Source organism: Sardina pilchardus, chromosome 4 (assembly GCF_963854185.1).
Source record: "Sardina pilchardus chromosome 4, fSarPil1.1, whole genome shotgun sequence".
NCBI lineage: Eukaryota > Metazoa > Chordata > Actinopteri > Clupeiformes > Clupeidae > Sardina > Sardina pilchardus.
The window spans coordinates 20,987,666-21,005,917 of NC_084997.1; the positions used below are offsets into that span (position 1 = coordinate 20,987,666).

Genomic DNA, 18,252 nt, shown 5'->3' on the forward strand with positions numbered 1-18,252 from the left:
GCCTTCAACATCCAAAGTTCTATGGAACTATGATGTCAGTGACCGCCGGCAACCACGGGAACCGCTGTTCATGAAGAAGGAACGTCGAGAAGAAGTCAGCTGTTGACCGGGATAAACCGTGAAGTCAGATGTTGGTCAGCTGTCGGTATCATGGCAACAGCGATCTGTGTTGCTATCTTGCTAGGCCGTCCAAAACTTCAGTCCGTAGCTGGTACCTTTATGTTGATGTTGTTTACTAAGGCACGTGACTTGCTAGGCAGCCGAAGGCAGCGAGACTGCAGGCAGCTGCCTTAAGTTTCGTACAGACCCCTTGTATGTGTTTATGTATGTGGATATATTTGCCTTGTGTGTTTATGTGTGTGTGTGTGTGTGTGTGTGTGTGTGTGTAATTCCCTGTGCTTCTCTTACAGGGAGATTAAGATTCACAATGTGTTCCATGTGCGGCGTGGGGCAGAGCTTCAGATGTTCAGGGAGGAGCTTGGGAACATTAGGCCCCTCCTCCACTCCACCAGTCCTGCCAGCTTTGTTGGAATCCTCTCTCGGTTAGAAAACTCTAGAACTCTAGAACAGAATCTACCTGTCATGCAAAGATTACATAAAGATTATCATTAAATAATAAAAATTATATATGTTATAGCTATGTAAGGGATAATGTATAGAACGCCGGTCATTATCAGGAAATTATTCCCAACAGGATGAACAGAACCCCGACGCGCAGCGGATTGGTTTTGCTTCGTCCTGAAGGGAATTATTTTCTGATAATGACCGGCGTTCTATACATTATCGCGCTTATTATACGGCTACTTGCCAAAATGAGAAAAGAAACTTAACTCTATGTGTCTTTAGCAATGACTTGGCTACCGTTTCGTAGCTTCGGCTACAACTAGTGGAGTGAACCTGTTGCCATTGGCAACGGTCATTATACCTTCGGAGCGGTGATTATGCAAAAATAACTGACCGCAGAACGTTGGGGAGGCCCATTCAAAGTGAATGTGAGCTCCCTCAACATTCTAGAGAGCCGTATAATAAGTACATATGACTATGCCCTCCTGACTAGTGTAACCAGTCTTCCTAATATGAGTGTTGTCCATGCTAGTGTTTCTAATGTGAGTGTTGTCCATGCTGCTGCACCTGCAATGTCTATAGATATGATATACAGTACCCTCCAGAATTATTGGCACCCTTGGTAAAAGTTGACTAAAAATAGGTCTAAAAAATAATCTTTAGGTGATTTATTGTACTCCCACAATGAAAACAATGAGGAAAAATATACCCTGCAAGGCCAGCAAATTTATTTTGAGAAAAAAGGAAAATCTCATAAAGAAATAAATATTTTTAACAAAAACACATTGCTCACAATTATTGGCACCCCTGAAACATATTATGTACAAACTTTAACAGGAGCATTTTCCTATGTAAATGCAACTTTTTTAAGTAAATCAGAGTGTCCGTGAACTTTCAGAAGTAGTTCATGACGTTCTTTTTCACTATGGTATGAAAATGACGTCACTCAGAGGCTAAATCCTCTAGTCATTTTTCATCATTGGAGAGACAAGAGAATACACTAAATTGAAATGAAAAGAAAGTGTGTTAACATTTGTAAGTAAGAGAATGTCAATGAAAACTAGGTATTTTGTTGAAAATGCCTATATTTCCAGTTAAAATGATGATTAAAAGGTTCTAATCATCTGGAAATGTGGCAAACATGCTTAGACAAAGACCCATGGCTATTTTGCCCCCACGTACAGTACAGAGGATGGTATGATAGGCAAAAAATTCCATAAGAACCACTGTTGCGAGTTACAGACAAAGCTATCATCTTGGGGTCACCAAGTCCCCCACAAAAATCTTCAAAAGTGACCTCACTGCTAATAGATTATTTAGACAGCATGTCAGGTTAACGCCACTCCAGTCATTTAATGAACAATGTAAAGGGCAGGAGTTACTGAATGGTACCATGACATGTGTGGGAGTGTGGTCTATTGCCAGATGAAAGGAAAATTGTGCTCTTTTGCTAAACACACTTATGGTGTCTTTGGCATACATAGAAGAATGACTATACTAAAAAGAATCACATGCCTAATCAGAATTATGGTGGAGGGGCTGTGCTATTGTGGGGCTGTTTTAATTCCCAAAGGCTTTGGGAACCTAATTAAGGTGCATGGTATCATCAACACCAAGAAAAACCTGAACATTTTCAAAGGAAATCAAACAATCTCTGCCAAGGCCCTAAAAGTTGGTCATGATTGGATCATTCATCAGGCCAATGAACCAAAACAAATGTCCAGATCAAAACAAATATGGTTTACTGAACACAAAATCAAGCTTCAGACATTGCCATTGCAGTCCCCTGATCTAAACTCCATAGAAAAACAGTGGGATGAGTCAAAGAGGAGAATGCACAAGTGTGGACCTAGCAATCTGGACGATCTGGGGAGCTTTTGTAAAGATGAATGGTCTTAAATCCCTTACTTTGTATTCTCAATCTTTATGGGGTGTCAGAGAAGAATATTACACGCTGTTTTATTGACAAAGGGAGGTTTAAGAAGGTATTACAAGTAGGGGTGCCAATAATTGTGAGTGACGTGTTTTTGTTAAAAATATTTATTTCTTTATGAAATTTTCCTTTTTCTCAGAATAAATTTGCTTCCCTTGCAGGGTGTATTTTTCCTCATTGTTTTCATTGTGGGAGTACAATAAATCACCTAAAGATTATTTTTTATACCTATTTTTAGTCAACTTTTACCAAGGGTGCCAATAATTCTGGAGGGTACTGTATCTGCTGTACTTGCCCTGTCTATACAGTAGATATGATATCTGCCCCTATCTGCCCTGTCTATAGATATGATATCTGCCCCTGTCTGCCCTGTCTATAGATATCTATCTGCTGTATCTGCCCTGTCTATAGATATGATCTATCTGCTGTACCTGCCCTGTCTATAGATATGATCTATCTGCCCTGTCTATAGATATGATCTATCTGCTGTATCTATAGATGTGATCTATCTGCTGTGTCTATAGATGTGATCTGTCTGCTGTATCTCTGCAGGGGTCTTCTGCTGCCCCGGGTTGGAGTGGAGCATCACGGAGTCCAGCGCACAGATGTGGGGCACCTGGGAGGAGGCATCTACTTCAGCGACTCCTTCAGGTCAGTTGCCCTTGGCCTTGGGGGATTCAATTACGTTGAATTGGTAATCTCAGCAGAATCTGTATTGGTTTGAATTGCTCTTTATTGTTCCCTCTTGTGGATCAGCACCAGTGTGAAGTACTCCAGTCCCGGTGTGACGGACGGCTCACGCCTGCTGCTGGTGTGTGAGGTGGCACTGGGGTACTGTAGAGAGTTCCGGAAGAAGGACACCACCCTGACCAGCGCCCCTGAGGGCTACGACAGCGTCCACGGGGTCCGCAGCACCCCCAGACAAAACTCAGAGTTTGAGGTACTCATGCTTATGAGGGATCACATTTGTAACAAACAGCATTGTACAATATTTAATGTCTTTCCACAGAGGTAATATATACAGGGCAGTTTGTTTTTTGCGTTGTTTACTGAGCATGCATGCAATGTACTTACTAAAACGTTTATTTTGTAATAACAGTTTACAATACATTTCATGACCATGTGTCTTGCTGTAATTGTTCTCATCATAGTGTGGTTGTCATGGTAGGATGTCTGTCACTCCCAGGCTGTTGATGGCTCCTGTGTGTTCTCTGCAGGACGATGAGTATGTGGTGTTCAGTCCTGACCAGGTCAGGCTGAAGTACGCGGTCCAGTACACGCTACCAGACGACCAGCTCAAGGACTTCCAGCCGTCTGTTGACATGTCGGTGGAAAACATCCCTCCAGCAGGAACCTCTGACACATGTGGGTATCCAATGGTGGCCTTTCTTGCCTCCTCACCCAATATAGCCTATGAGAGTTTGCATACTATAGAAAATAAACTAGATGTATAAGAAATGTACTTGTAAATAAACAATGCTGTGTATTCAATTAATTGATGAGAATGTTGTTATTTTATTTAGTTTATATAGCTTATATTTGATGCAGTGACATGTAATAATGTTTCTACAATTTGTTATTATATGTCATTACATATTTGTTGCTGAGAGTCGCGCAGTAATGTTTTAAATTGCTCTTGCATTGTACTTATTTGTGCATATATTGTAGCCTGACGAGCCAGACCCACATCAAGATGTAGGGTCTGGACACTCACCGTAGACAGGGCTCAATCGGAGGGGTGGGATAAACAGTTGTCTTTCAAATTCCCTCCCCGCAATAGGATAACGCTAAACGAATCATCTTCTTGTTTTCAAGTAGCAGGATGCGTAACCTTCCCTCTCCACGCAATAGGATAACGCTAAACGAATCATCTTCTTGTTTTCAAATAACAGGATGCGTTACCGTCGCAACTTCTGGTCGCATGTCAGTCACCATTATGTTAAGCCCTGTGATTGGGCCGTTGGTGCTGGGGGTTCTCAGCTTCCTGGCTCAATGGATCGTGCCTAGACTGCCCCGCCAGCCAAATTACATTTGCTGCCGCTAGGGGCGTCTAGATTCCTAGGCTACATATATTGTACAGTATTTATAACACCTGTGCCATTATTACATTGTAATAATAGCTTAGTAACATACCTAAGATAAAGTGCTCTGTCATGAAATATTACAACCTGTGAGGTACACTCTACACGTGTATGTTTAGTGGCCAGTGAGGACAATGGGGGGTTTGAGGACATTAAGAACCCCCTGGACAGCGTGACTGCTGGTCTCCTGGACAGCGCGGGACAGATGCTCCCCCTGCAGGCCGTCCATGTGAAGTGCAAGCTGGTGGACCTGCTGTCTCAGGTATAGGGCTCACAGGCCACACAGACCTACTGTAGATACGGGGATTCGAGTCTCCTATAGGCACTTATGTTGCGTACATTTTCCTCAGACTGCTCTCAACTTCTATAATAAAATATATACCATACCACATTTAGATGCGGTTTAGATGCAGATGCATCACTTTTCATCTGTGGCCTTCAGACATCATGACAACAAACACTGAGATTACTTTTTAATTCTCTGCTGACTGCCATTCTCCTATTTCACTGCTTATGTTGTTTTCCATCTCTCCACCCCAGGTCATCATTTTCCAGACGTACTCCAATCCGAACCCGGCTCCCATCGAGGCCAAGTACGTTTTCCCCCTGGAGGAGTCTGCTGCTGTGTGTGGTTTTGAAGCCTTCATCAACGGGAAGCACGTGATCGGACAGGTACAAAACCTCCCTGCACTATCTGTCCCCTTCCATATAAGGCATTATGCCCCAGTCAACCATCTCCATTTTTCTACCTGTTCTGATGTATTTGTTCTTCATGGTGTCCTGGTGGTGTGTCTAGTCCTCTGTCTGTTCTGATGTATCTGTTCCTTATGATGTTCTGGTGGTGTGTCCAGTCTTCTGTTAGTTCTGATGTATTGGTTCTTTATGATGTTCTGGTGGTGTGTCCAGTCCTCTGTTCTGATGTATGCTCTTCATGATGTTCAAGAACACCTTCATGATGTTCATGAAGAACAACATGCCCATGGTGTGTCCAGTCCTCCGATTGACTGTAGTTGTGTTCTGCTGCTGTGTGTTCCTCAGGTGAAGGAGAAGGAGCAGGCCCATAAGGAGTACAAGCAGGCCATAGCAAAGGGCCACGGGGCTTACCTCATGGACCAGGAGGCTCCTGTATGTCAACACACACATTACAAAGCTCTACTATTCACACACAGATGTATTTACCAAACTGTATTTTAGATCAATCCATATGGAAATGATCCAACCTTGTACAAAGACCGTTTCTTTACAATCACTGAGTTATACCAGCATAGTGGTATCTCAAGACCTTGTTCACTTGTAATGACATATCGAGCCTCTTCAGTGGCACAAAAAAAGCAGTCTACTTCGACATTAGGTTCTTTGCCAATAGGGTAGCTTGGTAGCTGCCTCACCATTCTCTTTTTCATTTTGTTCCTACCACTTAAGGCTCTAGCCTACTCCTCCGTCTGCGTCACGCGCACGCGGCACTGGACATTTGACGTGCGTCATTTTAGACGCATATAAGAGGCATACTCCAATGTCTGTGTCCTGAATGCGCGCCAGCTGATCAAGATTAGCGCCGGCGCACTACGAATTAACTGTGATACTCTAGGATGTGCGACCACTGAACTAAGGAAGAGCCAGGGAAGGAGTGTTCCACACTTAAATACACAAAAGATGCAGCTGTTAGATGAGGAGAAGCACCACTAGTACTTTCTCATGTTTGCTGAAAAGTTTGATGAGTTGGTTCTTCACATCTCTCCATTTATCATCCACCAGAACAGGCACAGCACACCACGCGTTGGCTAGCATTCCAAGTTACAGCTAAACTAATGGGTTAGCTTATGGCTAATGTGTATGAGAAATCCCATAGAGATGCTAACGGTTAGCATAATCGATAAAAGTATATATTTAGAGCGAACTTCAGTCCATTTACACAACTTGGATTACATAGGAGGTCTTTGTTTACAACCGACTATTAAAATACTCAAAGACTAATGTTTTGTCATCATATAACAACGTTAGCGTGTAGGAAACGCCAGTTTAAGTGTTCTTCTGTCTCTGTTTGCTGCGTTTTAAGCGTTATTTCTGTACGTGCTCCACCTACTGGAGCGGCGTCTTTACAGCAGTTCCGTTTCACACATGCGCAGTCTACGCGTGAAAGAGACGCACGGTCTTAAATTTTGGTCGACTCAAAGACGTGACGCATGCCGTAAAAATGACGCAATTCTCGTCACACGCTCACCAGTGCCGCGTGCGCGCGACGCAGACGCCCGACCATACTCGGGCCTTTAGAATCATTAGATGTCTGTTCATGTAATCTGCCATTTTTGATGATGTCCTAATTGTGCGCCCCATCAGGATGTGTTCACCATCAGTGTGGGGAATCTTCCTCCCGGTGCCACCGTCCTCATCAAGGTCACCTTCATCTCTGAGCTGCTGGTGAAGGCCGATTCCATTTTCTTCCAGTTGCCCGGCAGCGTGGCGCCATGGCAACAGAGTGCTGCACTCAATGAGAAGACACAGGTAGGAGGACTCTAGCTTGATTAGGGGCAGCCGTGGTGTACCGGTTAGCGCATCGGGCTTGTAACCGGAGGGTTGCCGGTTCGATCCCCAACCAGTCCACCACGGCTGAAGCGCCCTTGAGCAAGGCACCTAACCCCTCACTGCTCCCCGAGCGCCGCTGGTTGGGCAGGCAGCTCACTGCTGTGTGATTCACCTCACTGTGTGTTCACTGTGTGCTGTGTGTTCACTAATTCGGTTAAATTGGGTTAAATGCAGAGAACTGAATTTCCCTCACGGGATCAAAAAAGTATATATTCTATTCTATTCTATTCTTGATTGACAGTTGTCAGTCAGTGTCTGATCTATTCAGTGGTGAAATGTTGTGTCTTTATTAGTTTTTGTTAAATTACTCTGTATGTTGTTTGCAGGGTACTGTGGAGAAGGTGTGTGTGAGTGAACTCAATGGGTAAGGGTCTTCACCTAGTTCAGATGTGCTCCACTCATCTATTGAGTTGTTTTTATTGATCATCTGATTGGTTATTACACAGTAATAATGATATATTAATGTAATTAAATGTTACTGATTGATTATGATGATGTATCACTGATGACTTGAATTACATCTCTTTTTCTTTGGTTCATCACAGGGACTTCTCCCTCAGTCTGTCCATTGAGATGCCTTATGAGATCACCAGTTTGCGCTGTAATACACACCGTATTCAGACCAAGGTATGTACCAGTATGCTCTTCATCAGTACAGTGAGTAATATCTGGCCCACTCTTGTCTAGCAGGAAAAGAGAAGATCATTGTTACTCATGTGCTGTGTAAATGCTTAAGGTATATTGTTTGAATTAGTCCTGTTTGAAACTGTTGACTGAGTCTGCAGAGTTTTGTCTTATTGTGTTTTCTTCTTTGTGTTTTTTTCTTTCTTATTTATGTTTTCTCGACCACTGAAGATGTTGTATTCACTAACAGAGATATTCTTTTGACTTTTGAACATGTTATGTTGACTGGCAGACATGTTTTGTTGACTAATGAAGCTGTTTTATTGATGAATAAAAGAAAATGAAAAGGGAACGCTTTTCTGGTTTCATCAAGTGGGCTTTAAAATGATCAAAGGGGGGAAAAGCAGTAGAACTGAGGCAGCCTTATGTATGAAAAAATAAAGCCTTTATTAAACTCTGATTTAATGGGTACACATTTCAACTAAAAATCTCTATCAGGGTGTGATAACACAGAGTTTACTGCAGTATATGTTGATATTTTAAATGTTATTTTGACTGCTGAAGGTGTTGAGTTGACCTATGTTCTCTCACGTTCTTTAGAGGACGGACTGTAAGGCGATGGTGTGCACGTTACCTGGGGAGATGCTGGGTTCTGACGGGTTCGAACTCTACATCACTCTGTCTGAGATGCACATGCCCCGCATGTGGGTGGAGAACCACCCTGACAAGGACAGCCAGGTCAGATCTCTCTCTCACACACACACACGCCTCTCTCTCTCTCTCTCTCTCTCTCTCTCTCTCTCTCTCTCTCTCATACACACACACACACACACACACACACACACACACACACACACTCACACACACAAAAGCCTGCATACCGCATACTTCACCCATCCAGACCGCTCTTCTCTCCTCAGGCCTGTATGCTGGTGTTCTACCCCGACTTTGGGGCCCTCCGTGGGGCCGGAGAGGAGCTCAGCCCTGGTCCTGCTGGTCCTGCTGGGGGTGGGGTGCAGGAGGTGTTGCTTCTGCTGGACACCTCTGAGTCCATGCGGGGGGAGACCCTGCTGAACGCACGGCACATCGCCCTGCACCTGCTCAGCAAACTGGACAAGAAACTCAAGATCAACATTGTGCTGTTTGGGACAGGTAGGCAGAAGTGGAAGACATTCATCACATTGTATAGCCAAAACAGTCGATGTGCCACAAGGGGCCACCAAGGGGTCACCTCTATTTGTGTAGTTCTGTACCATTCAGAATACATTCCAGATGATGCATCACACCATATTTAATATGTTTGTTTGTATTCTCATAATCTCATGTGTGATGGAGTGTCGTCACTACAGTTGAGCATGCGCTCTGACTGCCATGCCAACAAGCCTGGCTATATGCCATTGTGCCTGTGGCTCATATACTTTTGATTTTCTTTCACAGATCATAAGAATGCCTTCATGTTCTCCAAAGTTCTTGGGGATGCCTACGAACCAGCTAAGGACTTCATCAAGGTGAGTACTGACATGGTAGAGTAAATAAATAAGTTAGTTTAGATATGCAGAATTTGTGAAAGTCTATACTTCATAACATTCACAGTACTCTGCTTAAAAAGTGGGTCTGTTGTTTTAGTGAATCAGTGCAGTAATTTCCTGTGTATTAGCTGCATCGTGCATGAGCCGCAGGGCAGTGTTTTATTTAAGTTAAAAGAAACAAACCATATCAATACCATATTGACTGCCCTCGTTATATTAACCTCATAGCTGAGCAAATGTTTCAAAATCAATGTATAAGCCACGGCGTATAGTTGGGAAGTTATGGTATGCGTGTTTTCTGCTGCTCTCGTTATTAGACCTCCCCACCAGTGGGGGGCAGCACTGAGCTGTGGCGGCCCCTGCGCAGCCTGAGTCTGTTGCCTCCATCCCGGGGCAGCAGGAGCCTGGTGCTGCTATCTGATGGCCACGTGCAAAACCCCACCCTCACCCTGCAGCTGGTCCGCAGCCACGCTGCACATACGCGCCTCTTCACCTGTGGCCTCAGGTGAGCAGAGTTGGTTAAGTTATTTTTTAAAAAGGAGTGTTTGCTTGTTACTCGTTACTACTTTAAAATGTATTCTGTTACTTTACTTAGGTACCCACTATGGAAAGTAACTTTTTATGTTTCTTGTTACTTTTACGTTACTTTTATGTTAGTTTTATGTTACCTACTGTACATAAAGTTCTACTATGGAGGTTATAACAGGTATTTTGTTTGTGCTCTATGAATCAATATCAAATAACATAGCCTCAATACATCTTATGGGCTCATATGTGAACACAAAATACATAAGGGCTTATTTTATAGCCTTACACAGTTACTCTCCCTAGTTTCAATGAAGTAATGGGAGTACCTCCATCACCCAAAAGTTAGCGTTGGCTGCTTCTTGCTTACCATGATTGCTCTTCATGCTACCAGCCTCTGTCATGTACCGTAAATAGCTTGTGACTATTGCACAAGCGTGCAGCTGAGGCAGTGATGCTTTCAAATCTGTCCGTGGGAAAAGTAACGTTGCGCCGAATTGAAAAGGGAACTATCTTTCGTTACCACTTTTTGAGTAGTAGAATGTTATGCTACTTTTTACCCGAAAAAAAGTAGTTACGTTACTGTGACGCGTTACTTTGTACACACAACACAGCAGGTGAGCTCTCATAAAGCGTGTGTGTGTGTGTGTGTGTGTGTGTGTGCGCGTGAGTGTTTGTGTGTATCTCTGTGTGTGCTGATGCCTACCTGTTGTCTGTGTGTGTGTTTCCACAGTAAGACGGCCAACAGACACATGCTTCGAGCTCTTGCTCAGGCAGGGGGTGGAGCCTATGAGTTCTTTGACACAAAGACCCGTCACACGTGGTCAGAGAAGGTAGTTTGTCTCCCCAGTTACGAACGCAAATTCAATCTCCTATAAGCATTCATAGTGAAGGAACAGGGATATAGATCTAAACAGAAGCTAAATGTGACTTAACCTCCAAAAGCAAATTGTATTTGAGAGACAAATGTGTTTGATGTCAGGTGTGCCACTGCAGTATTGTTGTGTCACCTGGCAGGTGGCGTCGCAGGTGAGGCGTTTGGCGTCTCCAGGCTGCAGCTCGGTGGCCGTGAAGTGGCAGCTGTTCAACCCAACAGCTCCCCCTCCTGTTCAGGCCCCTGCACAGGTCCACGCCCTCTTCAGCAACTGCCACACCTTGGTCTATGGCTTCGTACCTCACTGCACACAGGTAATGTACAAGAGCATAGGGTCGTGTCACTATTTGTTTATATGTGTCCATTTGTGTTTATTTGTAGATTCTACCAAAGTAACCTCTCAAATGAAAACTCTGTATTGGATCTGCCCGTCTCTATGAAATGACTACATTTGATGAATACTCAGCAGAAATGTTTTTTTTTTTTTTTTATCTGTTGATCAATGTTGCCCATGAATGCATACTGTATGCCCACTATAGGCCACTCTCTATGGGGACCTGTGTGGGCAGGAGATTAAGACCATGGTGTCCACCACAGAACTGCAGAAGACTAAGGGCACGGTATGAACACCAACACAACACACTACAGAACCCTGTCCACGTGAATCTCTCTAGTAGACATCTGGTACATATCTCACGTGACTGTTAAAATAAACAACCCCCGTGTTCATTTGTTTGTGAATGTGTGCCTGTGTCTGTGTGTGTGTGTGTGCGTGCATGCGTGCGGGTGTATGTGTCTGGTCCATAGTTTCTTCACAAACTCACAGCACGAGCAGTCATTAGAGATTATGAGGATGGTGTTCTTCACATGGATGAAGCTGAACATGAGGTACGTCAGTGTTTCTCTGTGCGTGAGTGTATGTGTGTGTGTGTGTGTGTGTCCGGTTGTGTTTTCTAGTTGTGTTGTGAGTGACATGTTGTGTTTGATGTTGCGGTGTGGTATGTAATTTAGCTCTTTAGCTCCTCCAATAGCTGTGGTGTGTGTGTGTGTGTGTGTGTGTGTGTGTGTGTGTGTGTGTGTGTGTGTGTGTGTGTCCGGTTGTGTTTTCTAGTTGTGTTGTGAGTGACATGTTGTGTTTGATGTTGCGGTGTGGTATGTAATTTAGCTCTTTAGCTCCTCCAATAGCTGTGGTGTGTGTGTGTGTGTGTGTGTGTGTGTGTGTGTGTGTGTGTGTGGTGTGTTGTGTTGAGCTCTTCAGCTCCCCTGATAGCTGGTCTGTGTTCTAACTCTCAAAGGGGAAGAAAGCGCAGATGAAGTCCTTCATCGTGGAGCTCAGCAAAGAGTTCTCCGTCCTCTCCCAGTTCACCAGCTTTGTGGCCATCGAGGAGAGGGTACGTTCACTCCTGACCTCACAGAGAAAGGTCAAGGGGTCAAAAGCAAATGTTTCTGTCCAGTTCGAAGCATCTAAAGGCGTTCAATAATACCCTGTAGGTCACCAAGCTAGCACAATGTAATGATAATATGTGCTGAGGAGTGTCCACATGTATTTTCTGACAAATCTATGACCTAGTTAAACTATATGAATAAACTATCTATAAAATAGTTTCCACATAAAAGCATCATCGTAATCAATCGTAATTAACTCAAAACACGGGATCATTTGTTGACGTAAACAGGTTTACCGCATGGTAAGACAGAGAAACATTACCGAAAGTGAAAGGTGAGCCAACCAGCGCCGGTCTCCTATCGCTTACTCGGTACTACGGTCATGCCGGGAAACCATAGTCTGGTTTTCACCATACTAAGCTCAATCTTTTAAGATTGAACATTAGTCTGGGGAGGCTGCGCTTTTGTTTCTACTGCACTTTGCATCGCTTCAGTTTCGTTATCATCACGTCACCAGCCAATAGCGTGCCAGGACTAAGAGTATGGCCGTTTCTGATTGGAAATTCAAATTCCCCGGAAGTTCAGGGAGGGTTCACCCAGCCTAGGGAAACCGGGCCCTGCCTTGTAGAAGTGTAATGAGCAAATTTCAGCAAATTTCGGCAATCCTTCGCTCAACATTACCATCTACTGGCTGATGGGGGAACGGTCACTAAATGTACATATATTTACCTCCGCCAAGGAGGTTATGTTTTCATAGGGGTTTGTTTGTTTGTTTTTCTGTTTGTCTGTCTGTCTATTTATCTGTTTGTTAGCTAGATAATTCAAAAAGTCATGGATGGATTTCGATGAAGTTTTCAGTTTTAAAGAAGAATATGCACACTTCAAGTCTTTGTGCAAAAAATGTTTTTGAACTTTACTAAGTGCAAGCTTTACTGAGTGCAAGCTACCTTCATCAGGCAGATGAAATTTTCAGGAAAGGTCTGAAATGACCCAAGGAAGAAACGATTAAATTGGGGTGATCCGGATCACCGTCTGGATCCAGGAAGCAGTTATGTTTTCGCTTGGCGGAGGTCTGCGGCAGAGACGGTTTATAAAGCGAGACGAGTCATATGAGGGTCAATCCTGGTGTCCCTGTGACGTAGTGCCACTCCCATTTAGGAGGCAAACGGGAGGCAAACGGGAGAAATAAACCTTATCTCGGATTATGACCATTCCCTTAGCCCTACATTCAGCAATGCAAGTAACGAACCCATATTCTACAAGGCACACGTCTTTCTAACATTCCCACATTGAAATCGTATTTTCCAGCGTGATAAATACACAGAAAAATAACTTTGTTCACGACCTGTCCCTCCTGACCTGACCTGTCTCCGCTAATTGCGCAGGCCACCTGTTATCAACGGCACACTGCTTCTGCTGCTTCTACACTGGTCTAAACCGATTACTCGTCACTGATCACGCCCAGATAGGAGGCGGAAGTGGGCACCATTTCATTCCATTGAAAACCCCCTTTATGATTCATCTTCCTAACTATACGATCTTTGTCTGCGCTCTCGGAGTGCTTTTCTAGTCATATATGTTATAACCCTCATGGCTAAAATTCCAGGAAACTTTCCATACCCCCAAAAGGTGTCAGGTTAACCATACTCATGAAATTTGGTGCAGTTCAGAACATCTCATCTCAATATAGAATTGTATTTTGAAAAATATTGTTGTCATCTTGGGTGCCGCGGTTCGGGTAATTATTTAGGATATTTGTTTTTGGGTTTTGGGGGGCCCAGAGCAAACAAACATTAGTTCCTGTAAAACTGTAGTGGGGCTACATGCTCACCAAGTTTCATGTGCCCCGGTGTTTCGGCGTTCCAAAGACTCAGGAAGTTGATTATGAAATAAATCCCTATATGACAATCCTAATATGACAATCCCTACGCTAGCGGTGGGCGTGATAATATAGTGGAAACAAAATTATATTTTGGAAATGTGCAAATATCTTTTTCTCTCATATCAACTGCAACAATAGATACCGTTTGAATGAGATGCTTTAAGTGTTTGAAGTCTTGGTTGGATGGATAAAATGTGTTTTATTAAATCATACACTGTAGGCATGTCTCAACAGTGTGAGCTCCAAGTGAAGTCTTTTGCTTCCCTCCCTCATCCTCCACCAGGATGCACAGAAGCCTGAGGAGGGCTTCACAGACATCCCCAAGCTGATTGCAGAGGAGGAGGTGGACCTGCTGCCCTACATGGACTGGGAAGTTGAACCGAGAATTCGTGAGGTAGATGAGTTTTATAATGATGTGGTACATGCTATATGACTATTAATTCCTTACATTTACATTTAGCAGTCTGTTGTCCAAAGAGACTTCTGCTCTACAGTACATATCAACTACATGACAAGGGATTACAATTGTACCCGGAGCAACTTGCCGTTTAAGTGCCTTGTTCAAGGGCACAACGGAGAAGCCAGGAATTGAACACACAAACTTCCAGGCTACTGCACACTAGCCCAGCTCCTTAACCACTACTCTACCAGGCTACTGCACACTAGCCCAGCTCCTTAACCACTACTCCACCAGGCTACTGCACACTAGCCCAGCTCCTTAACCACTACTCCACCAGGCTACTGCACACTAGCCCAGCTCCTTAACCACTACTCCACCAGGCTACTGCACACTAGCCCAGCTCCTTAACCACTACTCCACCAGGCTACTGCACACTAGCCCAGCTCCTTAACCACTACTCCACCAGGCTACTGCACACTAGCCCAGCTCCTTAACCACTACTCTACCAGGCTACTGCACACTAGCCCAGCTCCTTAACCACTACTCCACCAGGCTACTGCACACTAGCCCAGCTCCTTAACCACTACTCCACCAGGCTACTGCACACTAGCCCAGCTCCTTAACCACTACTCTACCACTGCCACATTTATGGTCCTGCAGTTATGTTGTAATGGGCCTGAATAGACAGAGTTTTTTCTTAGCTGCTGAGCACATAATGGTCAAAGAGAAGATGAAACACTTTGTTAGCTTTAAAATGAAATGCCAATCTCTGTGTTCAGTGTAAGCAGACAGGGGACAACTTTGTGAACAAACAAATGATATGGGGCAGTCTCCCTTCCGTATTAATTGTTCAGCTCATGGAATTGAATCGAAAGTGCTTCAGAAATTCAAATCTTTTTTCTTGTTTTTCAGTACTTTCCCAGCTCATCGAGTTCTGAAGAGGAAGAGGTATGGGAGTGAAAACTCACAGAATTTTTTTTTGCAGTTTGTTAATTCAGCAATATCCAAAATATCCAGCAGACTACTCAGGAGCACAGTTAGATTTGTGTGAGCTTACAATGATTTCAAATGCATTTAACACTTGGAGGTCCAGGGCCTTTTCAGGCACTTTGAGGTAGTCAGCTATACCTTGAGATTTTTACGTTTTTCATCTAACTGAAAACATCTATGCAAAAGTGGCACATATGGTTATATTCTAGAGGTCCTCCACAATAATTATATGAGAGGAAAGTGGATGTAATTAAATATTGTTTTATTATAATTCAGTGTAAACACAACTATTTAAAAAAAATGATTTTCCAAAGGTCAAAGGTAAAAACACACTATGAATATACCGAGCTAAGACTTTTGAAGTTTGAACCTTGAAAACAATGGTGTTGGCTCCATATAAAAAGAACATTCAAAAACGTTATGTAGTTTTACTACAAATTGGAAGAAAGTCAGACTAAATGGGCCATTAGTGAGTGTTTCTTTCAAATGCAAATTAAGTTGAATGGGCTTTTTGAACGGACCTGCTGCAGGTGAGAGGTCTGAAATCCTAGGATTTTCTTTTATTGTTTTTACAAAGTGCCATTGATTTTAAAACATGTATATTTGGAAACTAGTTGATTAAAGGTTTCTAATGGTGTCACTTATATGTTTCTAGGACAAAAACTAGCAGAGATTGAGATGTGTGTTTGGAACAGTTTTTCAAATCCCCAGGGGGGATTTAGACTCAACATGCTTGTCCTTCTCAGATCTCAGATGATGACATGGGCTTTGGGCTTTTTGACGACGAAGAGTCTGATGTTGAAATGCAATTCAAACATGCTTGGCCTTCTCAGATCTCAGATGATGACATGGGCTTTGGGCTTTTTGACGACGAAGAGATTCACGTTGATGCTCCGGTAGGTGTAGTCGGAGTGAGCATGGACAGAAATGTTTCTAAGCTGCTGAACCCGTAATGGTCAAAGAGACGATGAAACACTTTTTAAAAACGAAATGCAAATCTCTGTGTTCAGTGTAAGCAGACAGGGGTCAACTTTGTGAACATACAAAAGATCTGGAGCAGTCTCCTTCCCATATTACCTTTAATGGTACAGGTCATTGAATTGACAGTACATTGTACAAAAAAATGCTTCAGAAATGAAAATCTCCTTTCTTGTTTTTCAGCTCGGTCCCAGCTCACGGAGTTATGAAGAGGAAGAGGTATGGGAATGAAAACTGACAGAATTTTTGCAGTTTGTTATTTCATCAGTATCCAAAATATTGAGCAGTTATCCCTACAACTACTCAGTAGCACAATTAGATTTTTGTGAGCTTACAATGATTTAAAATGCAATTCAAACATGCTTGGCCTTCTCAGATCTCAGATGATGACATGGGCTTTGGGCTTTTTGACGACGAAGAGATTCACGTTGAGATTCACGAAGAGATTCACGTTGATGCTCCGGTAGGTGTAGTCGGAGTGAGCATGGACAGAAATGTTTCTAAGCTGCTGAACCCATAATGGTCAAAGAGACGATGAAACACTTTTTAAAAACGAAATGCAAATCTCTGTGTTCCGTGTAAGCAGACAGGGGTCAACTTTGTGAACAAACAAAAGATCTGGAGCAGTCTCCTTCCCATATTACCTTTAATGGTACAGGTCATTGAATTGACAGTACATTGTACATTTAGATTTGTTTGAGCTTTCAATGATTTAAAATGCAATTCAAACATGCTTGGCCTTCTCAGATCTCATATGATGACTTATTGGGCGACATTGATGCTCGGGTAGATGTATTCGGACCATGGACAGAAATGTTTACTAAGCTGCTGAACCCATGAAGTTCAAAGACAGGATAAACATTTTTTATTTTACGGAATTTAAAATGCAATTCAAACATGTTTGACCTTTTTCTTGTTTGTTTTTGTTAGGTCTTAGAGGCGCCTGCGAATATCCGTGGGCTTGCTAATGACTGTGGGCTTGAGAATGACTATTCTATCGAAATGGTAGGTGTAGTTGGAGTGAGCATGGACTGAAATGTTTTCGTAGTTTAGTGGCTAAGGAGCTGCCTGCACCCAGAGCACATGAGCGTGGCTCGGGAGTCGGGCAGTCCTGCTGCGCTAAACCTGGCCTGCCCTTATGCTGCGTTCCAGTGAAATGGGACGTGGGACTTATCCTACCTCCAACTAAGAAAAGTGCACTGGAATGCCTGTCGAAGTGAAATGTCCTACCTGCGAAGTCGGGGGAGCTCGACCTACCCCAACCTCACCAAAATTAGGTCGGAGGACAATGGCAGCGCCCATGCCCATATGAAAAAGAAATAGAAAAAACTTGTACTGCCAGCAATGTGTATTATATACAAAACTTGCATGATTTACTCTTGAAAGTGGCCCCTTTCTCGTTTTCCTCATACAGTGTCATATATAGCCCTTACAGGTTAGAAAGTTTTATATGTTTCAGGTTACACAGATTTACTAAGGATCTTATAATGGTTTCACTGTCATAGAAAAATCTATCAGGAATCAGATAAAACATGGTAAAAGCTTGTCCCATATAAGACCATTATAAGATCCTTAGTAAATCTGTGTAACCTGAAACATATAAAACTTTGTAACCTGTAAGGGCTATACCATATATGACATTGTATGAGGAAAACGAGAAAGGGGCCACTTTCAAGAGTAAATCATGCAAGTTTTGTATATAATACACATTGCTGGCAGTATAAGTTTTTTCTATTTCTTTTTCATATTGGTGGAGTCACACGTTGTGAGAGATAGAACTTCAACGGATAGGCTATACACTTCACTTCTCTGCTAGTAGGGTTGTTTTAGACACAGCAATTTTAACACTGTTATATGTCAACCAGTGTTACCCAGTGCGTCTCTGTTTTCTGTTTACATTCCT

At 43.1% G+C, this 18,252-nt stretch overlaps 1 protein-coding gene across 4 annotated transcripts in view; it reads left to right on the forward strand.

Moving 5' to 3' along the window:
* Positions 1 to 18,252, forward strand: part of LOC134078529 (protein mono-ADP-ribosyltransferase PARP4-like) — a 34,602-nt gene that overhangs the window by 9,458 nt on the left and 6,892 nt on the right. For 3 of the 4 annotated variants that reach the window (XM_062534522.1, XM_062534524.1, XM_062534521.1), the window contains exons 11-35: positions 411 to 542; positions 3,050 to 3,148; positions 3,254 to 3,437; positions 3,715 to 3,862; positions 4,698 to 4,840; positions 5,119 to 5,250; positions 5,617 to 5,703; positions 6,916 to 7,080; positions 7,488 to 7,525; positions 7,707 to 7,788; positions 8,386 to 8,523; positions 8,706 to 8,937; positions 9,223 to 9,293; positions 9,632 to 9,819; positions 10,573 to 10,672; positions 10,857 to 11,027; positions 11,253 to 11,333; positions 11,521 to 11,601; positions 12,009 to 12,104; positions 14,265 to 14,375; positions 15,294 to 15,329; positions 16,118 to 16,267; positions 16,533 to 16,568; positions 16,726 to 16,812; positions 17,280 to 17,354. In XM_062534522.1, coding sequence (XP_062390506.1) covers positions 411 to 542; positions 3,050 to 3,148; positions 3,254 to 3,437; positions 3,715 to 3,862; positions 4,698 to 4,840; positions 5,119 to 5,250; positions 5,617 to 5,703; positions 6,916 to 7,080; positions 7,488 to 7,525; positions 7,707 to 7,788; positions 8,386 to 8,523; positions 8,706 to 8,937; positions 9,223 to 9,293; positions 9,632 to 9,819; positions 10,573 to 10,672; positions 10,857 to 11,027; positions 11,253 to 11,333; positions 11,521 to 11,601; positions 12,009 to 12,104; positions 14,265 to 14,375; positions 15,294 to 15,329; positions 16,118 to 16,267; positions 16,533 to 16,568; positions 16,726 to 16,812; positions 17,280 to 17,354 — 2,863 coding nt within the window. The remainder of the gene's footprint in view (positions 1 to 410; positions 543 to 3,049; positions 3,149 to 3,253; positions 3,438 to 3,714; positions 3,863 to 4,697; positions 4,841 to 5,118; positions 5,251 to 5,616; positions 5,704 to 6,915; positions 7,081 to 7,487; positions 7,526 to 7,706; positions 7,789 to 8,385; positions 8,524 to 8,705; positions 8,938 to 9,222; positions 9,294 to 9,631; positions 9,820 to 10,572; positions 10,673 to 10,856; positions 11,028 to 11,252; positions 11,334 to 11,520; positions 11,602 to 12,008; positions 12,105 to 14,264; positions 14,376 to 15,293; positions 15,330 to 16,117; positions 16,268 to 16,532; positions 16,569 to 16,725; positions 16,813 to 17,279; positions 17,355 to 18,252) is intronic. The other variant, XM_062534523.1, reaches the window with a different exon arrangement.